Source organism: Eretmochelys imbricata, chromosome 8, assembly GCF_965152235.1.
Source record: "Eretmochelys imbricata isolate rEreImb1 chromosome 8, rEreImb1.hap1, whole genome shotgun sequence".
In the NCBI taxonomy this organism is placed as follows: Eukaryota; Metazoa; Chordata; order Testudines; family Cheloniidae; genus Eretmochelys; species Eretmochelys imbricata.
Genome location: NC_135579.1, coordinates 42,218,748 through 42,240,699, shown reverse-complemented (window position 1 = coordinate 42,240,699; position 21,952 = coordinate 42,218,748). Strand labels below are relative to the sequence as shown.

General features: G+C 48.2%; 1 protein-coding gene across 3 annotated transcripts in view; it reads left to right on the top strand.

Annotated features, from left to right (window-relative positions):
- Nucleotides 1-10,875: 10,875 nt before the first annotated feature.
- UAP1 (UDP-N-acetylglucosamine pyrophosphorylase 1) overlaps nt 10,876-21,952 on the top strand; it is a 36,300-nt gene continuing 25,223 nt past the window's right edge. For all 3 annotated transcript variants that reach the window (XR_013346849.1, XM_077824087.1, XM_077824086.1), the window contains exons 1-2: nt 10,876-11,243; nt 17,302-17,506. Coding sequence is in view for 2 of the 3 variants with exons in the window: in XM_077824087.1 (XP_077680213.1) it covers nt 10,967-11,243; nt 17,302-17,506 (482 nt within the window). In the remaining variant the exon portion in view is untranslated. The remainder of the gene's footprint in view (nt 11,244-17,301; nt 17,507-21,952) is intronic.

Here is a 21,952-nt window from a genome sequence, read left to right as displayed (position 1 = left end):
CCAGACAAACTTTCTGTGACCCTGCACAACTATAAGGAAGCTACCACACAAACAGACAGGTTTGCACACAGCTCGCTAGCCAAGGCCAGCTTCGGCCTGGAAAACGTATAAATAAGGCAAAAATGTTTAGGAAAAACTAGTAACAATAAAACCAAATAAGGCAAGGCTCGGGAACTGCTAATGAAGAAAAACATAACTGTCTGCTTTAGCTGATTGGCTGCAATATTGTACGGGGCAACAGGTAATTGGTTGTATAAGCTTGTGTAGTAAAGTAGGCAAAAGGTGTAAATTGTATACTGGAATCTGCATTCGGGGCTGCAGAATTTGAGACAGTTCAGTCTCCCTGCGCCCTATCTGAAGCTTCAAACAAAACTCTCTGCTTCTCCACCCCATTGTGGTCATTGGCGCGACACATACCGGGCAACAAACCCAACTGTTGCTTGCCTTGGGCGCTCTGTGCCGGCAACAAGTTGGAAGCAACCAGAGACTTAACAAGCCAGCAGGTTATGCTAATCACTGCTACAAGCCTGATCCAAGAATTTTGCAATTATTGTATGTATATATTTGATTCCTTTAACCAATTTTAACTCTCACCTTTCTTTTTCCTTATAAATAATCCTTTAGATCAGAGGTAGGCAAACTATGGCCTGCGGGCCACATGTGGCCTGTGGGACTGTCCTGCCTGGCCCTTGAGCTTCCCGCCAGGGAGGTTAGCCCCCGGCCCCTCCCCTGCTCTTCCTCCCTCCCCCGCAGCCTCAGCTCGCCATGCCACCAGTGCTCTGGGCAGCAGGGCTGTGAGCACGTGCCGGGCAGCATGGCAGGCTCTGGCCAGGCAGAGCGGCTGCCAAGCATGCTGCTCTGAATGGCATGGTAAGGGGGTAGGGAGTGGGGGGGCTGGAAAAGGGGCAGGGATCCCAGGAGGCAGTCAGGGGACAGGGAACAGGGGGTGGTTGGATGGGATCGTGTCCCACTCCCCCAGTGTTGCAGGGCGTGATTGAGGCAGAGTGGGAATTTGCTGGCAGGACAAAGCATCCAGAAAAGAAAATACAGATGTTTGGCAGGCTCCCCATAAATGAAGGATCCTGTCAGCCTGCCCCAAATCAGTGCTACAGCTGCTTCCTTGATAAAAGACACTGGGGCGGGGTGCACACCTGCAGTGCCACACCTGCCCACAGGAGGCATATGGGGATGGCACATATCTTTTACACTGGACTAGAGCTTTTGCTTGTGTTCAGCTGTATGTTTTCCCTCTAGCACAATTCTAATGCACTCTGCAACCAAACACAAGAGTCCTTCGGTCATGGGTAAGTTGTGCTACCTGCCTAGAGTGGATCCCAGCCGAGGCAGAGTCCCATCTGCTCCCTCACAGACTGTGTGGAGGGTTATCTGGTTACAACACCCAAGTCAGATCATCTGGCCACTGTCTCCCCTGCACAGCACAATCCCCTGGCTAGGGCTCAGGCCAGCCAGAAACCACCTACTATAGGCACAGATATAAACTGTTACCACAACCAACTTTGTGTGAACAGCTTCCCACTGCCTATGTACATCAGCCACGCATAGATGTTTAATGTCTGGCAACTGGAGCTACCTCCTTGCACGCCTGATTGCCTTTTGGGCCATGGCAGCAGCCATTCAGGACCTCTGCTCCTACCGCCAGAGTCAGAAGGTCTATGACAGGCCTTCCAAGCAACTCGCTGAGCTGGGAATTAACCCAAACAGGGACCAGAGCCATAAGGCCTTTCTTGTGTGGGAGTTCTGCAGACACTGCTGGCTATCCCAGCTCTGCAGAACAATGTAACCCTATCAGTCTGTGCTGGGGGGGCCTGGTCAGAAACCATCGCACAGGGGGGATATGCCACTGCTTCTGCGAGCTGTGCGGAGCCATGGCTGGCAGAGAGCCTGCCTTAGCCCCGCTGTGCTGCCAACAGGGCTGTTAACGGCCCGGTCAGCAGTGCTGACGGGAGCCACTAGGGTCCCTTTTTGACCATTCCGATCAAAAACCGGACACCTTGCAACCCTGTGAAGAACCCAAGCCAGAGGAGGTCAGGAAACAGTTTGCTAGTAGAAGTTGGTTGCCATGGAAGCAGCTAGGAACTGGGCCTATGCTGGTGTGCTGGGAAATTGTAATAGGCATCCAGATCCAGAGAGAACTATGGGATTTTGCAGAGGGATCATGGGAGTTGTGTGGGTTTGACCTCTCCTCCCAGTCTCCCCTTCCTTCAGCAAGGTCTCCCAGAGAGCTGTCCTCAGTCATCCACAATGCACTGCCACCTGAAGCAGTGCTAGGAACTCTGGGAGGGGTGCCCAGGGGGTATATGCTAGCACAATGTAACATGATGCGAGTGTGGATGCAGGGTATAATAGCAAGGCCACTGACCAGGTATGTGAATATCACATGCAGACACCATGACTTGTGTTAGCTACAATGGAGCTAAGGTAACTCTCGCTAACACATACCCTCTGAGGGGACCAATTAACATATGATTCAATACTGGCCTATTCTGAAATACCTGACATGACTAATTGGGACTATTTATAAAAGCCCAGTCAGCCATTCCAGCTAGTAACTACTCCAGGGAGGTGGTCAGTTGGGCGAAATTCCAAAAATATCAGCACATGCTAGAGGATGACTGCACCAAGAACTCAGACAAAGCTAGTAACCTGCACTAAGGTGTGCATTTGTTTGGTTTCATTCATTAACAGATTCCCTAAAGCACCTTGCTTCACATCCTGAGGTGCTGGAGTGCTGCAGAATTTCAAACCCAATAGGAACACAGATAAGCCAAATTTCATCTCATTGTAAAAGTGGCAGGGAAGGACCTGCGCAAGGGATGGGGGGGTTTCACCTTCCTGTGCAGTGTGGGGGACAAGTCACTTGCTGGAGGATTCTCTGCACCTTGAAGTCTTTAAACCATGATCTGAGGACTTCAATAGCTCAGACATAGGTTAGGGGTTTGTTACAGGAGTGGGCGGGTGAGATTCTGTGGCCTGCGTTGTGCAGGAGGTCAGACTAGATGATCATAATGGTCCCTTCTGACCTTAAAGTCTATGATTCTATTCTGAGTCATTGCTCTGCAGCCCACACCCACAGAAAAGCTAGAGCCAGATCCCTGGCAGTGTGACTTGTTGTGCAACTCCTAGAAGGCAGGTCTGGCTGACTTGTGAAATAGGCATGAGCAAAAAGTGAAAGAACAGGCAAGGTTTCCAAAAAACAAACAAGCAAACAGAGTCTAGGACCCAAGGGTGTGTGGCACCTTGGAGCAGAGACATGCTGTGGACCATTGTCACATTGTGTTCATTGGCAAAGATCCAACAAAAGCCTTTGCCAAGCTCTGTGCCTCCTGTAGCCATGTGATTGATCATAATGGGAAACATTAAAGCATCCAAAAAATCCCTGTTTCCTTGATTTGCTCTTTAATCTGAGTAAAGCAGCATGAAGGTCACCATTTTAAATAATCTCATCTTTCCTTTGCTACCTGAGTCTCACCATTCTTCTGTTATCTAGCTATGCAACATATCTCTCTCTTCCTCATCTAGTTGCTGGTCCATATAGGGGATGACAACCTACTACTGCTATCAGTTACTCCTTAGCTGAAAGGGTAGAGGTCTGTGCTGTGGATCTAAAGGTTCCAACCCTGCTGATTTCAGAGTAGCAGCCGTGTTAGTCTGTATTCGCAAAAAGAAAAGGAGTACTAGTGGCACCTTAGAGACTAACCAATTTATTTGAGCATAAGCTTTTGTGAGCTACAGCTCACTTCATCGGATGCATTCAGCGGAAAATACTGAATTTTCCACTGAATGCATCCAATGAAGTGAGCTGTAGCTCACGAAAGCTTATGCTCAAATAAATTGGTTAAAGTATTTTCCACTGAATGCATCCGATGAAGTGAGCTGTAGCTCACGAAAGCTTATGCTCAAATAAATTGGTTAGTCTCTAAGGTGCCACTAGTACTCCTTTTCTTTTTGCGAACCCTGCTGTTGACCATGGGTAGGTGAATTGGGTTCCACAGGATGGATTTTCCATTTTTCAATTTGCTTTTTGAAATATTTAGGAAATTACATGTAAAAACTTACATTAAAGAACATTGATGTTGCAAAGTGAAGACATCAAAAGTTAGGAAATGCCAGAAATAGGTTCTGTGTACAACCCTGTGCCTCCTATGATAGCATCTGTAGTGATATGGTCACATAATATTTGCAACTTTAACATGCTTTTCATATAGTTTTTCTGGGTGTAATTAACAGCACAAGCACAGTCTTGCACTGGTAGTGGGGCTAACTTTTCAGAGCAGCATCTTAGAATTCGCAGCAACAAACACTTTTCTCCCTCTAAGGGCAGGCTGCAGCTCTGCCCACTCTAGGACCTTTCTCCATATTCAGACCCCACTATGGGTGTGGGGAACACCCTGTCCCATTGGCTGTCCTTTTTCCATCCATCCACCTCCTGTGAAAGGGCAGCCAATCAGAGCTCCTGGATTTCACAAGTTTCCTGTTTCTTCAGCACATGGAGTAGCTAGTGCTCCGCCCGCACTGCAGGGCTGGGAATGCTTCTGTGTGCTGCCACCCCCCAGGGCCCTGGGTATTCTTGCCATCTCTGCAGCTCCTGCATGGTTCTCAGCACTGCCCCCAGCCAATACTTGTGACCACTTTGATGGGGACAGGGGAGCTAGATGCCTGTGGAGGAAGGAACTCTCCAGGAACCCCCAAACCCTACATTGCAGGATGGAGAAAGAGAGGGCAACTTCTAAAGATTAGGAGGCAGAAAATACAGGGGTGGTGCAGGGGCTAGGTACTAAATGCTGGGCTGTGGGGGTGAATGAGAATGAAGTGCTGGGGCACAATGTGAAATGGTAGTGTGACAAAGCTGAAGGGAAGAGACTGGGTGGAATGGCACAGGCCAACAGTGATGGGGTATGGCCACACACCCAGACTGGCTGCACATCCCTGACAGGAACTGGGCTGCAGTGGGGTTTGTTTGTTACACAGCCACTTGTAGCTATGCACATTGCAGGGCCCCACCCGTCCTTCCCCTGAGATCACTGCTGTAGATGGCTCATTCATGACACAGACACCACCGCCCTCTCCCTGGCTGAGGTCATGGCTCACCCATGTTTGTAATGGGCCCTGCTGCAGGTTCCTTGGCTGCAATAGTCTGAGTTAGAGTTGGGCCAGAATGAAAAGCTCAGGTCCAAACTCTGTAGCCTGGTGGCTGGATTAAATGTAACCCTATAGCACGGCAAGGAGGCTGTTTGACAAGAACCGTTGGCTATGCGCTCCTCCTCAGAAATGGGTGTTCAGTTCTGTCTGAATGTCCGAAGTGTGCCAGGTGTTGTCCATGTAAAGAATTGGTCCAGTCCCCAAAGACTCACAGTGAAAGGTCAGACATGCCATAAGTAGACCAAGTGGGGGACATGGAAGGGCAGGGGGAAATGAAGCAGAACAAGAGTTACAGTAAATAGAGTAACACTTCCTCATTTATTTTCTCCACACTGCTCATGATTTTATACACCTCTATCATATCCCCCACTTAGTCTCCTCTTTTCTAAGATGAAAAGTCCCAGTCTTATTAATCTCTCCTCATATGGAAGCCGTTCCATACCCCTAATCATTTTTGTTGGCCTTTTCCGAACCTTTTCCAATTCCAATATATCTTTTTTGAGATGGTTGGGGGGGGGCACATCTGCAGTACATATATATCCCTTTCTTAATGATTCCCAACATTCTGCGTGCTTTTTTGACTGTCACTGCACATTGAGTGGATGTTTTCAGAGAACTATCACAATGACTCCAAGATCTCTTTTTTGAGTGAAAAGAAAAGGAGTACTTGTGGCACCTTAGAGACTAACCAATTTATTTGAGCATGAGCTTTCGTGAGCTACAGCTCACTTCATCGGATGCATACCGTGGAAACTGCAGCAGACTTTATATATACACAGAGAATATGAAACAATACCTCCTCCCACCCCACTGTCCTGCTGGTAATAGCTTATCTAAAGTGATCATCAGGTTGGGCCATTTCCAGCACAAATCCAGGTTTTCTCACCCTCCACCCCCCCCACACAAATTCACTCTCCTGCTGGTGATAGCCCATCCAAAGTGACAATTCTTTACACAATCACCAGCAGGAGAGTGAATTTGTGTGGGGGGGTGGAGGGTGAGAAAACCTGGATTTGTGCTGGAAATGGCCCAACCTGATGATCACTTTAGATAAGCTATTACCAGCAGGACAGTGGGGTGGGAGGAGGTATTGTTTCATATTCTCTGTGTATATATAAAGTCTGCTGCAGTTTCCACGGTATGCATCCGATGAAGTGAGCTGTAGCTCACGAAAGCTCATGCTCAAATAAATTGGTTAGTCTCTAAGGTGCCACAAGTACTCCTTTTCTTTTTGCGAATACAGACTAACACGGCTGTTACTCTGAAACCTTTTTTGAGTGGTAACAGCTAATTTAGACTCTATCATTTTATACGTATAGTTGGGATTATGTTTTACAATGTGCATTACTTTGCATTTATCAACATTGAATTTCATCTGTCATTTTGTTGCCTAGTCACCCAGTTTTGTGAGATCCTTTTGTAGCTCTTCGCAGTGTGCTTTGGACTTAACTATCTTGAGTAGTTTTGTATCATCTGCAAATTTTGCCACCTCATTGTTTACCCCTTTTTCCAGATTATTTATGAATAAATGGAATAGGATTGGTCCCAGTACAGTACAGACCCCCTCTCTCCATTATGAAACTGACAATTTATTCCTACCCTTTGTTTCCTATCCGTTAACCAGTTACCAATCCATTAGAGGACCTTCTCTGTTATCCCATGACAGCTTACTTTGCATAAGAGCCTTTGATGAGGAACCTTGTCAAAGGCTTTCTGAAAATCTAAGTATCATAGAATCATAGAATATCAGGGTTGAAAGAGACCTCAGGAGGTCATCTAGTCCAACCCCCTGCTCAAAGCAGGACCAATCCCCAACTAAATCATCCCAGACAGGGCTTTGTCAAGCCTGACCTTAAAAACCTCAAAGGAAGGAGATTCAACCACCTCCCTAGGTAATGCATTCAAGTGCTTCACCACCCTCCTCGTGAAAAAGTTTTTCCTAATATCCAACCTAGACCTCACCCACTGCAACTTGAGACCACTACTCCTTGTTCTATCATCTGCTACCACTGAGAACAGTCTAGATGCATCCTCTTTGGAATCCCCTTTCAGGTTGTTGAAAGCAGCTATCAAATCCCCTCACATTCTTCTCTTCCGCAGACTAAACAATCCCAGTTCCCTCAGCCTCTCCTCATAAGTCATGTGTTCCAGTCCCCTAATCATTTTCCAGTTGCCCTCCGCTGGATGTTTTCCAATTTTTCCACTTCTTGTAGTGTGGGGCCCAAAACTGGACACAGTACTCCAGATGAGGCCTCACCAATGTCGAATAGAGGGGAACGATCACGTCGCTTGATCTGCTGGCAATGCCCCTACTTATACAGCCCAACATGCCTTTAGCTCTCTTGGCAACAAGGGCACACTGTTGACTCATATCCAGCTTCTCATCCACTGTAACCCCTAGGTCCTTTTCTGCAGAACTGCTGCCTAGCCATTCTGTCCCTAGTCTATAGCGGTGCATGGGATTCTTCCGTCCTAAGTGCAGGACTCTGCACTTGTCCTTGCTGAACCTCATCAGATTTCTTTTGGCCCAATCCTCTAATTTGTCTACGTCCCTCTGTATCCTGTCTCTACCCTCCAGTGAATCTACCACTCCTTCCAGTTTAGTGTCATCTGCAAACTTGCTGAGGGTGCAGTCCATGCCATCCTTCAGATCATTAATGAAGATATTGAACAAAACCGGCCCCAAGACCGACCCTTGGGGCACTCTGTTTGATTCCGGCTGCCAACTAGACATGGAGCCATTGATCACTACCCATTGAGCCTGATGATCTAGCCAGCTTTCTATCCACCTTTTAGTCCATTCATTCAGCCCATACTTCTTTAACTTGCTGGCAAAAATGCTGTGGGAGACCGCATCAAAAGCTTTGCTAATGTCAAGGAATAACACGTCCACTGCTTTCCCCTCATCCACAGAGCCAGTTATCTCATCATAGAAGGCAATTAGGTTAGTCAAGCATGACTTGCCCTTGGTGAATCCATGCTGACTGTTCCTGATCACTTTCCTTTCCTCTAAGTGCTTCAGCATTGATTCCTTGAGGACCTGCTCCATGATTTTTCCAGGGACTGAGGTGAGGCTGACTGGTCTGTAGTTCCCAGGATCCTCCTTCTTCCCTTTTTTAAAGATGGGCACTACATTAGCCTTTTTCCAGTCGTCCGGGACCTCCCCTGATCTCCATGAGTTTTCAAAGATAATGGCTAATGGTTCTGCAATCACATCCGCCAATTTCTTTAGCACCCTCGGATGCACCGCATCCGGCCCCATGGACTTGTGCTCGTCCAGCTTTTCTAAATAGTCCCGAACCACTTCTTTCTCCACAGAGGGCTGGTCACCTCCTCCCCATGCTGTGCTGCCCAGTGCAGTAGTCTGGGAGCTGACCTTGTTCGTGAAGACAGAGGCAAAAAAAGCATTGAGTACATTAGCTTTTTCCACATTCTCTGTCACTAGGTTGCCTCCCTCATTCAGTAAGGGGCCCACACTTTCCTTGGTTTTCTTCTTGTTGCTAACATACCTGAAGAAACCCTTCTTGTTACTCTTAACATCTCTTGCTAGCTGCAACTCCAAGTGTGATTTGGCCTTCCTGATTACAGTATGTCTACTGGATCACCCTTGTCCACATGCTTGCGGATCCCCTCAAAGAGTTCTTGGAGATTGGTGAGCCATGATTTCCCTTTACAAAAACCATGTTGACTCTTCCCCAACAAATTATGTTAATCTATGAGCCCTTTGTAAAAATTGGTGTCACATTAGCTATCCTCCAGTCGTTTGGTACAGAAGCTGATTTAAATGATAGGTTACAGACTACAGTTAGTAGTTCTGCTGTTTCACATTTGAATTCCTTCAGAACTCTTGGGTGAATACCATCAGGTCCTGGTGACTTATTACTGTTTAGTTTATCAGAGTAACAGCCGTGTTAGTCTGTATTCGCAAAAAGAAAAGGAGTACTTGTGGCACCTTAGAGACTAACCAATTTATTTGAGCATGAGCTTTCGTGAGCTACAGTGAGCTATAGTTGCATCCGATGAAGTGAGCTGTAGCTCACGAAAGCTCATGCTCAAATAAATTGGTTAGTCTCTAAGATGCCACAAGTACTCCTTTTCTTTTTGTTTAGTTTATCAGTTTGTTCCAAACATCCTCTAATAGCACCTCAATCTGGGCCAGTTCATCAGATTTGTCACCTAAAGAGAATAGCTCAGGTTTGGGAATTTCCCTCACACTCTCAGCCGTGAAGACGGATGCAAAGAATTAATTTAGTTTCTCAGCAATGGCCTTATTGTCTTTGAGTGCTGCTTTAAGGGTGTGGTGGGGGCAGGGAGCAGTGCTGTGGAGGGAGGGGAGTGGAGGGTGGAGGGTTTGGGTGGGAGCAGGGAGCGACACAGTGGGGGAGGGGAAGGGTTGGGTGGGAATAGGGAGTGGTGCTGTGAAGGATGGGGAGTGGAGGAGGGAGGGGTTGGGTGGGGGCAGGGAGCGTTGCTGTGGTGGGAAGGAAGTGGAAGGGGGAGGGGTTGGATGGGAGCAGGGAGAGGTGCTGTGGGGGAGGGGAAGAGGGTTGCGTGGGAGCAATGCAGTGAGGGAGGGGTTGGGTGGGAGTAGGAAGCGGTGCTGTGGGGGAGGGGAAGAGGGTTGCGTGGGAGCAATGCAGTGAGGGAGGGGAGTGGAAGAGGGAGGGGTTGGGTGGGAGTAGGAAGCGGTGCTGTGGGGGAGCACAGAGGGGAAGGGAGGGGCTGGGTGGGAGCAGGCAGAGGTGCTGTGGGGGAGGGGAAGAGGGTTGCGTGGGAGCAATGCAGTGAGGGAGGGGAGTGGAAGAGGGAGGGGTTGGGTGGGAGTAGGAAGCGGTGCTGTGGGGGAGCACAGAGAGGAAGGGAGGGGCTGGGTGGGAGCAGGCAGAGGTGCTGTGGGGGAGGGGAAGAGGGTTGCGTGGGAGCAATGCAGTGAGGGAGGGGTTGGGTGGGAGTAGGAAGCGGTGCTGTGGGGGAGCACAGAGGGGAAGGGAGGGGCTGGGTGGGAGCAGGCAGAGGTGCTGTGGGGGAGGGGAAGAGGGTTGCGTGGGAGCAATGCAGTGAGGGAGGGGAGTGGAAGAGGGAGGGGTTGGGTGGGAGTAGGAAGCGGTGCTGTGGGGGAGCAGAGAGGGGAAGGGAGGGGCTGGGTGGGAGCAGGCAGAGGTGCTGTGGGGGAGGGAAAGAGGGTTGCGTGGGAGCAATGCAGTAAGGGAGGGGTTGGGTGGGAGTAGGAAGCGGTGCTGTGGGGGAGTGGAGAGGGGCTGGGTGGGAGCAGGAAGCGGTGCTGTGGGGGAGAGGGAATGGAGGCGGGAGGGGTGATGTGAGACGTGGCTGGGAGAAAGTGCTGAGGATTCTCCCTTTGCTTTCCCCACGACTCGGCTACGTAGAGTGTATGTGACATCACAAACATCACCATGGCAAACAGCTGCGGAGTTGGTGGAGGACTGGAGTGGCCCACACCCGCATACGCTAGGGCCTGCCACGTGCCCCAGACAGAGATTGGGCGGAAGTGGCTGTGACTCCGCCCTTCGTGGGCTCTCAGCCATTAGGATCGCGTCTCCGCCGCCGACCATGACGTCAGGGCCAGTGGGCGCGTCGTGGTCCTGGCGGACGCGGCGAGACGGGCGGCTCCTGAGCCCAGCGATTGGTGGCGCTGGGGGGCAGGGTACAGCCGCCTATATGAGGGCGGTAGCGGGAAGCTTGGTCGCTGGTGGGCAGCGGCAGTAGCCGTAGCCGGAGCCGGGCGGGAGGTGCATGCTGGTTGGGGGCCGTGAGTTCCCGGGCTGGGGCTGCCGGGCGCTCCCTGCCCATGGAGCCCGAGGTGCTGCGCCGCCGGCTGGCCGCGGCCGGGCAGAGCCACCTGCTGCGCTTCTGGGCCGAACTGGGCGGCGCGGAGCGGCGGGCGCTGCGCGAGGAGCTGGAGGGTCTGGACTGCGAGGCGCTGGGCTCCAGCTTCCGTCGGGCCATAGAGGGCACGGGCGCGGCCGGCCGCGACAAGGTGGACGGGCGGATGGAGGCACTGCCGCGGGCCGTGCTGGGCAGCGCCACCCGCGACGCGGGCCGGCTCCCCGAGTGGGAGCGCGAAGGTACGGGCTGGCGGGCGTTCCTCCCCAGCAGCCTGCCACGGGTGCCCCTGGGGCAGCGCCGGGCGCTTCCTTCCCCCCCCACCCCCGGCGGGCCAGGCTGGCTCCTGGCCTGGGGGCGCTGCTTAGTGTCTGGCGGGAGGGAGCCCCTTGGGGTGACGCTGCCCGCAGCCCGGTGCGGGGGGAGCGGAGGGCTCTGCTGTCCCCGCTCGCAGCTGCGTGGTGCCGCGCCGGTGCGCTCAGAGCAAACCCTTCACAGCCTCTGTGCCTGGGAGCCCCTCTCCCGAGTGCTGCACTGCGATCAGTGACAGACCCTGGGGCCCGAAAAGCTTGCGCTGGGCACAAGCTGCTTTCTTTAAATTCTTAATTTTAGATTTCATTAGCATAAATACGTTTAAACTTGTTCAAGTGGCTGCTGGACAGCTTGAGCATTGGCCTGCTAAACCCAGGGTTGTGAGTTCAATCCTTGAGGGGGGCATTTAGGGATCTGGGGCAAAAATTGGGGATTGGTCCTGCTTTCAGCAGGGGGTTGGACTAGATGATCTCCTGAGGTCCCTTCCAACCCTGATATTCTATGATTCTATGATTCTCCGTGAGGGCCAGTCACATGCTTGTGGCGCTTCGCATTTGCACACAAACATCAAACCCAGCTGAACTGAAGAACATTGTGCTGTAAAGGCGGCGGGGGGGGGGGGGGAGATACTAATGATCCTTCCCCCTCACCAGTAGTGCAAGCTGGCACATGGATGTGGCCCAATGGAAGACACATCACTGTGGACTGAGCCCAGGCATGTAATCTTAGCCACAACAGAACCCTCAGGAAGTGGTGTGTGAAAACTGGGGGAGGGTTGTAATGGAAGCAGAGTTTGTAGTATTAACTAAAACAACAAGGAATCTGGTGGCACCTTAAAGACTAACAGATCTGTTTGAGCATAAGCTTTTGTGGGTAAAAATCCCACTTCAGATACATGGAGTGAAAATTACAGATGCAGACATAAATAAACTGATGATAAAGAGAAGGGCATTACCTCACAAGTGAAGAACCAGTGCTGACAGGGCCAATTCGATCAGGGTAGATGTAGTCCACTCCCAACAATAGATGAGGAAGTGTCAATTCCAGGAGAGGCAAAGCTGCTTCTGTAATGAGCCAGCCACTCCTAGTCCCTATTCAAGCCCAAATTAATGGTGTTAAATTTGCAAATAAATTTTAGTTCTGCTGTTTCTCTTTGAAGTCTGTTTCTGAAGGTTTTTTTGGTTCAAGTATAGCTACTTTCAAATCTGTTATAGAATGTCCAGGAAGATTGAAGTGTTCTCCCACTGGCTTTTGTATGTTACGATTCCTAATGTCCTGATTGGTGTCCATTTATCCTTTCACATAGGGACTGGCTGGTTTGGCCAATGTACATGGCAGAGGGGCATTGCTAGCACGTGATGGCATACATAACATTAGTAGACATGCAAGTGAATGAACCTCTGATGGTGTGGCTGATGTGGTTGGGTCCTCTGATGGCCTTACTAAAACAGATAAGGGGACAGAGTAGCCAACGAGGTTTGCTACAGGCATTGGTACCTGGGTTAGTATTTCTGTGGTGTGTAGTTGCCGGTGAGTATTTGCTTCAGGTTGGGGGGCTGTCTGTAAGTAAGGACTGGCCTGTCTCCCAAGGTCTGGGAGAGTGAGGGATTGTTTTCCAGGATAGGTTGTAGATCACTGATAATGTGCTGAAGAGGTTTTAGCTGGGGGCTGTACGTGATGGCCAGTGGTGGTCTGTTATTTTCCTTGTTGGGCCTGTCCTGTAGTAGGTGATTTCTGGGTACCAGTCTCGCTCTGTCAATCTGTTTCCTCACTTCCCCAGGTGGATATTGTTTTAAGACTGCTTGATAAAGATCTTGTAGGTGTTTTGTCTCTGTCTGAGGGATTGGAGCAAATTTGGTTGTATTTTAGGGCTTGGCTGTAGACAATGGATCATGTGATGTGTCCTGGATGGAAGCTGGAGGCATGTAGGTAAGTATAACGGTCAGTAAGTTTCCGGTATAGGGTGGTGTTTGTGACCATCGCTTATTTGCACTGTAGTATCCAGGAAGTGGATCTCTTGTGTGGACTGGTCCAGGCTGAGGTTGATGGTGGGGTGGAAATCTTCAAGGGCCTCCTTCCTGTGGGTCCATCTGATGATGTCATCAATGTAGCGCAAGTAGAGGAGGGGTGCTAGGGGACGAGAGCTGAGGAAGCGTTGTTCTAAGTCAGCCATAAAAATGTTGGCATGCTGTGGGGCCATGTGGGTACCCATAGCAGTGCCGCTGAGCTTATGCTCATATAAATCTGTTAGCCTTTAAGGTGCCACCAGACTCCTTGTTTTTGTGGATACAGACTAACATTGCTACCCCTGATACTTGAGTGTTACTAAGATCTGCTGCCTTCAAATACTGCACCTATGTGTGAAAATGCAGCATTAACGCTGCATATCAAAAAGTAGACCTCCCTAGTAAGGCTAGAATTGGCATGATAGATTAGATAAAGAGACAGCAGGAGTGATTGTGAAATGAGTCTTGTAGCTGCTATAAGACAGTAATAGAACAATAAAGCTTACACTTAAATGTAGTGGGTAGAGCATTTCCCTGAGACTTGAGGGAGCGGAGTGTTGGTCCCAGCTCTGTTGCTGGGTGATCTGGGTGAATTGATTTTTCCCTCTTTGTGCCTCCATATCCCCATCTCTAACAGGAGGACCATGATACTGGCCACCTTTGCAACACATTTTCAGATTGACTGATGGAATGTGCCATAAGAGTTGGCATTAATGTATCTAAACACAACTAGTGTCCAAAGAGTATGGGGGACACTTTGGCCCTACTTGTTTTATTTGCTCTCTCGATATGACACTATGGTGTGGCTGGGTAAAGTTGGGAGAGAATAACTGAACAGACTACTAAATTTTCATTGACATGCTAGTTACTATGCATGTGCACCTCGATATATGCAGCACCCTTTGTTCCATTCCTTAACAGATGTTTTAAAACAAGTTTAAGGCATGAGTCCAAGCAGGAAGTTATCCAGGAAGCATTTGACCTTTGGAGGCTCATTGTAAACTCTCAGCTGTTTGCTATAAAGGCTATCAGGAAAAACAGCCATACCGCTTTTGCTGATGGAGAAAGCTCTAATGTTGCAAAATGCTTTTCATTATAAATGCCTGTCTGTAGAAACTTGCAACTTTCTAAACTCTTCTGGGCCAAACTGGGGTTTGGGGTAGCTGTATCAAGAGGGTGACCTACTTTTCCATCAGGAAGGTAGGAGAATCTGGACACTAATCATATACAAAAAAGTCACACACACAACTCTGAAATTTAAATGGATGCTCCTCAGTGAGAGCTACTAGTCTGAAAATATCTGGAAATTGGTTTGAAAATGCCATTGTGGATTCTTTATTGTGCACTATTCTAGGTAGCTGTCCTGTAAATGTAGGCACAGTTTGAAAAGAGCACAACTTAGCTGCATAAAATTGACTGGTTCGGTTCAGCTTTGCCTTATTTGAATGCTTTTACTCTTGCAAAAGCTTTTTTTCCCCTTTTTTGCTGAAATTTAACTTGACTGAAACCAAAGTTTTCTTGGAAAATTAACTTCTGTGAATTGGTCCAACCACTTTGTTTGCGAAGAGGGGGACAAACATTTTTGCAGATAGAAAATCCAGGTGCAGACATTACAACATGCTTAGCCAATGGGTATACTACATGAAGAACAGTCTCTGTTGGTTTGAAAAAATGGTTGCAGTTTTCTAAATTGAAATGTATTTGAATTTACTTTTACCATTGTTTGGAGGCTCGTGACATGAGGTGAAACCCAAACTCTTCAATTACATTGTGGCACAGCTAAAGAGGCAAGGGCCAATGTCTTCGTGCGTGGGGTGGGCACCTAATTAATTGCTTACATTTTATGAAGTGCTGAAGATTGAAACTCCTATTGAAGATGAACCCTGCACCACAAATCCTGTTGATAACTAGTCTGCCATAAGCACCTATTTAGGCTCCCATAGTCAAAAAAAATTTAGACTTAAAGACTTAACAGTACTATATAAATCCCAAAATTTCCAGTTATTTGTAACTTTAAATTCTCTTCTTTGGGCTGTCACATCACCTGTTTGGACATTGCTTGAAGATCTGAACTTCTGTGCACGAGTTCAGAACTGTCTTGAATGATCAGACTTGGGAGTGGAGCCACACATCTATGCTATACAACTGAGCACATTCTGTTGCTGAAGCTATTCTGATAGAACTGTCCAGCTGTGCAACATCTAGCATATACAAACCCCCTGTGAATAACTGCTTCATATCTTGGCCCCACATACAACCTAGCACTCCTAATTCTTGACATTCTTGTAATACTCTAAATGCTGAGTATCTTTCACTATGCAGCTATGAAACAGCAGTTATACCAACTCTTGTGAGATGAGAGGATGTGTACTGGGATATGGGAATGGAGGGGGGAATAAATGAGGTACAGATTTACCCAAGCTGCTGGCGGAACTGGGATTAGAATGCCAGCATTCATGGCTCCCATTCATTCATATGTTTAGGCCATGCTTCTCTCTAATGCAACACACATGTACTCTTTCCCTTCTTTCTGTCTTCCTTTTGTTTGTTGAATTTCTTTCTAAACTTTCAAATAGGAAAATTCCATGTTAACTGTGCAACCTTGATTATTTTAATTTACCTACTCAATTCTGTAACTAATACAGTATTTGGGGGCGTGGGGTGTCATTAAATACAAAAATCTACACTGGTGCAACAAGAAGGGTGCATAACTGAAATGCAGGTTGGGCAATAGGAATGCACAGGTTCCTTATCCGTGTTACATGCAGTCTGGCAAGTTACCTTAGATGAGGCACCATTGTCTAGGGGATTAAGGTCTGGGCCAGAAATCAGAGTATGGGAATTCTGATCTTGACTCTATTCCCCTCCCTACTTTCTGTCCTTGGGCAAATCCCAAATGAAGATAAAGCCACGTACCTCACAAGGGGTTTAAGTGTTACAGTTAATGTTTGTATGGTACTTTGAACACATGCTGGGTTGGCCACCTCTTGCCACTCCTTATGATGTGGTTAGTCTGTGCTAGTGATACTCTGACATCAGTGGTTCAGGAGCCAAATTAGTGATCAGCATTACTCAAAAGAGCCACAATAAATGAGTATATAGTACTATAGTTAATGAAACAATGAATACACACTAAACAGTATGAAGAATATTTGCTTTTTATATATCTATATATAGTCTCACAGCAAAATGACCATGTATTTTATTAGCTACAGTTGGCTTATAACATAGTAAAAGCATCCTCAGTGGCTAACTAAATCTGCAGCACATGTTAATACACTGAGATCTGCAGGAGACACTCGGAGTGAGGCTAGTGAGTCACATGTGTCACTGGTCTAGGCTGTCCTTGTGATCTCTGTAAAACCTGGGAGTTGAGGACAACTGTTTTCCTGGTCCTGTGAAGCCCAGCACTGTGGATCCCAATGATTTGGGGGTAAATAGAAATCTAAAGAGACTTGGCTGAGCCTGGATTACACTCCTGCAACAGGATGATTTGAAGATCCCTCCAGCACATTTACTACATGAAACTGCCAGCTGAGCTTCTGTACCCCAAAGGATAATCTCTCTGCCCCTCTGCAATGCCACTCCTGGGTGGAGTGGTGTGATCCTGGCAGACAGGAGCTGGGTGTTTTTCAAGAAGGGTGGGGTGTAAACACCACAAGCATGCCCAGAACTTAGTTTAGCCCTGTTGGGGCCGCTCTGCAGATCATTCTTGTCTCCTTCAGACAGAGCTCCTTTGCTGTGACTGAGCCAGTCAGAGCAGTACACATGTTCTCTCAGACCATCCTGTCCCCCTGCCAGTAACCAGAGAGCCTTTGTTTAACTGGGATTGGCTGTGCTGCCTTCCTCCCCAGAGCCAGCCAGCTTGGGTGTTGGAGGATTATGGTTCCAACGATATTGTTCATAAACTGGAAGGCATCACATGGCTTCCACTCTGCAAGGGGAAAGCTTCTGGTCATTCTTTTTTTCCTTCTTTCTTTAGGTCTCCATCAGATTTCTCAGAGCAAAGTAGCTGTCCTCCTCCTAGCTGGTGGACAGGGAACGAGACTGGGTGTTTCTTATCCCAAGGGAATGTACGATGTCGGGTTGCCATCCCACAAAACACTCTTCCAGATCCAAGCAGAGCGCATCCTGAAACTGCAGCAGCTGGCTGAAAAACAGCATGGCACTAAGTGTGTCATTCCATGGTAAGGGGTGTGCATTGTCAGTCCATCCTGATAGTAATCTGGTTTGTCTGCAGCAGGGGGCTGGGGGAGAGTTCTAGATTCTGGTCCTGGCTCTATTTCCTTTGTGTAAACTTGGGCATGGTAACTAATCTTTGCCTTGGCCTTTCCTACATGAAGGCAATCAGCAGTGGTATAGAATCATAGGACTGGAAAGGACCTCAAGAGGTGATCTAGTCCAGTCCCCTGCACTCATGGCAGGACTAAGTATTACCTAGACCAGTGGTCACCAACCGGTAGATTGTGATCGATTGGTCGATCACAGAGCCTCTGCGAGTCAACTGCAGTCTCCAGCTGCTAAAAGTTTGACAGGGCTGAGGCAGGCTCCCTGCTTGCACTGGCCGAGCGCCACTCCTGGAAGCAGCTGGCATGTCCCTGCATTTGGGGGATGGGGAGGTGAAGGGAAAGGGGGTCTCCGGGCGCTGCGCCTCCCTGCCCCTGCAGCTCCTTTTGGCCAGGAACAGGGAACTGCGACCAATGGGAGCTGTGGTGGTGGTGCCTGCAGGGAGGGCAGCACGCAGAGCCACGTTCACTCCCCTCCAGACCCCACCCCCCCGGGATGTGCTGGCAGCTTCCAGGAGTAGTGGGGGCCTGGGCAGGCAGGGAGCCTGTCTTAGCTCTACTGCGCTGCCGCCTGAGGTAAGCGCTGCCTGGCGTGAGCCCACACACCCCTGCCCCAGCCCTGAGCCCTTCCTGGAGCCAGCACCCCAAACCCTCTCTTGCATCTCATCCCCTGCCTGAGCCCCCTCTGAGGCCCCTCCCACACTCCGAACCCCTTGGCCCCAGCCTGGAGCCTGTACCCCAACCTTCTACCCCAGCCTGGTGAAAGTGAGTGAGGGTGGGGGAGAGCAAGCAGTGGGGGGTGGAGGGAGCGAGGTGGGGCCTTGGGGAAAGGGCAGGGTAGATCCTGGGTTGCACTTTAATTCAAAAAGTGATTATGTGCTTAAAAAGGTTGGCAATGACTGATCTAGATCATTCCTGACAGGTGTTTGTCTAACCTGTATAATGGTATACACCAGCACAAAGCCCTAATGAAGACATGGTGTGCCCATGCAGAGAGTAGCCTATGCTGAGGCTGTGCTCTCATTAAATTGCCAGGTTAAGCTGCACTGGTGCAATGTCTGCTTTAGAGGTTTGCACTGGTGATACAGCATCGAGGCAGTCATGTCGGTGAATTGCCTTAATGTAGCTGTGGTCAGAGTCTGCCCATCTAAGTTGTTCTGCAAGGCAGTGGAGACTGAAAGACCCTATACACAGGCAAAGTGTTGAGTTATGAATTGTAATGCCATAGTTAAGGTTGCAATCAGACTTCCATTATAAGCCTTCTTCTAAGGGTATATCTGTGCTACAGCGACACAGCTGTGCCACTGTAGTGCTATAGTGTAGACACTTTCTATGTCAATGTAGCTAAATCCACCTCTGAGAGGCAGTAGCTAGATCGACCTAACCATTGTGCTCAGGGTGAGAAATTGTCGTCCTAGTCCTGAATGTGGTAGCTAGATCAATTTAATTTTTATGTGTAGACCTAGGCCTCAGTCCACTCCCCTCTGGGTGGGGGAGATGGGTGTCTGCCATTGTTTCTCTTCTGCCTTGGTCTTTAAGCTTGGTCCTCCCAGCCTTGCTCAAGAAGGATGTGGACTGTGACCTTTCTGGGCCATCACTCTCATGGGTGGGGATGATGAGCCTTGTCAAAGAGCTGCTCTCCAAATCATATGTCTGGTGTCTGAGTTCAGGAGGTATGTGAGTATGTCTACACTGCAATTAAAAACCTGTGGCTGGCTCATGCTAGCTGGCTCAGGCTGTCGGGCCTGCAAGATGGGACGGTCCCAGAGCTTGGGCTGCAACGCAAACCAGAACATCTACGTTGTGATTAAATGGTCCCACAGCCTGAGCCCTGTGAACCTGAGTCAGCTGGCATGGGCCAGCCATGGGTATCTCATTCCAGTGTAGACGGAATATACACCTTTGTTCACAATCTACAAAGTGTGCATTGTAAGGTATCATTTAAAACTGGTTTCAATATTTCAGGCTGTGATGACCACCCCCCCCCCAAACCCCCTCTTCCCCCCCCCCCTCCAGAAGTGATAGCAAATTACTATAGATGCTCACAGGAGCATACTCATGGTATTGCCACCCTTACTTCTGTATTGCTGCTGGTGGCTGCACTGCCTTTGGAGCTTGGTGGCCGGAGAGCAGCAGCTGCTGTACCCCCCAGCTCCCCTTCCTCCTGGCAATATAGTGGAAGGGCTATATTACCAACCACCTGACCAGGATGGTGATAGTGACTGAAATGCTCAGGCAGATTAGAGAGGCTATTAACCTAAAAAAACTCAATAATAACTGAAATCCCCCATTATTAATTATCCCCATATTGAGTGGGTACATGTCATCTGAGGACGGCATGCAGAGAGAAAATTTCTAGACACCTTAAATGACTGCTTCTTGGAGCAGCTGGTCCTGGAACCTACCAGAGGAGAGGCAATTCTTGTTTTAGTCCTAAGTGAAGCACAGGATCTGGTCCAGGAGGTGAATGTAGCTGGACTTCTTGGTAATAGTGACCATAATATAATTACATTTAATATCTCTGTGGCAGGAAAAACACCACAGCGGCCCAACCCTGTAGCATTTAATTTCAGAAAGGCGCACTACACAAAAATGAGAAGATTAAACAGAAATTAAAGGGTATAGTGCCAAAAGTGAAATCTCTGTGAGCTGCGTGGAAACTTTTTAAAGACCCCATAATAGAGGCTCAACTTAAATGTATACCCGAAATTAAAAAACATAGTAAGAGAACCAAAAAAGAGCTACTGTGGCTCAACAACAAAGTAGAAGAAGCAGTAAGAGGCAAAAAGGCATCCTTTAAAAAGTGGAAGTTAAATCCTAGTGAGGAAAATAAAGGAGCATAAACACTGGCAAACAAAGTGTACAAATACAATTAGGAGGCCAAAAAATAACTTGAGGAACAGTTAGCCAAAGACTCAAAAAAATAGCCATCGCGGTGCTAAAGGAGCACTCAAGGATAAGGCCAATGCGGAGAAACTAAATTAATTCTTTGCATTGGTCTTCACGGCTGAGGATGTGAGGGAGATTTCCCAAACCTGAGCCATTCTTTTTAGGTGACAGATCTGAGGAACTGTCCCAGATTGTGGTATCATTCATGGAGGTTTTGGAACAAATTGATATATTAAACATCAATAAGTCACCAGGACCAGATGGTATTCTCTCAAGAGTTCTGCAATTTCACATTTGAGTTCCTTCAGAACTACTGACTGTAGTCTGTAAGATATCATTTAAATCAGCTTCTGTACCAGATGACTGGAGGATAGCTAATGTGATGCCAATTTTTAAAAATGGCCCCAGAGGTGATCCCGGCAATTACAGACCTGTAAGCCTGACTTCAGTACCGGGCAAACTGGTTGACACTTTAAAAGAACAATATTGTCAGATTTCTAGATGAACATAATTTGTTGAGGAAGCGTCAACATAGTTTTAGTAAAGGGAAATCATGCCTCACCAATATACTAGAATTCTCTGAGGGGGTCAGCGATCAAGGGGATCCAGTGGATATAGTGTACTTAGGTTTGCAGAAAGCCTTTGACAAAGTCCCTCACCAAAGGCTCTTAAGCATAGTAAGTTGCCACGGGACAAGAGGGAAGGTGCTGTCATGGATTGGTAACTAGTTTAAAAGATATGAAACAAAGGGTAGGTATAAATGGTCAGTTTTCAGAATGGAGAGAGGTAAATAGTGGTGTCCCCCAGGGGTCTGTTCTGGGGCCAGTCCTGTTCAACATATTCATAAATGATCTGGAAAAAGGGGTAAACAGTGAGGTGGCCAAATTTATAGATGATACAAAATTGCTAAAGATAGTTAAGACCCAGGCAGACTGCAAAGAGCTACAAAAGGATCTCTCAAAACTGGGTGACTGGGCAACAAAATGGCGGATGAATTTTATAAATGCAAAGTAATGCACATGGGAAAGCATAATCCCAACTATGCATATAAAATGATGGAGGATGGGGCAGGTCTAAATTAGCTGCTACCACTCAAAAAAGAGATCTTGGAGTCGTGGATAGTTCTCTGAAAACATCCACTGAGTATTCAGCGGCAGTCAAAAAAGCAAACAGAATGCTGAGAATAATTAGGAAAGGGATAGACAATAGGACAGAAAATATCATATTGCCTCTATATAAATCCATGGTATGCCCACATCTTGAATACTGTGTGCTGATGTGGTCGCCCCATCTCAAAAAAGATATTGGAATTGGAAAAGGTTCAGAAAAGGGCAACAAAAATGATTAGGGGTATGGAATGGCTTCTGTATGCAGAGAGATTAACAAGACAGGGACTTTTCAGCTTGGAAAAGAGACGGCTAAGGGGAGATATGATTGAGGTCTATAAAATCATGACGG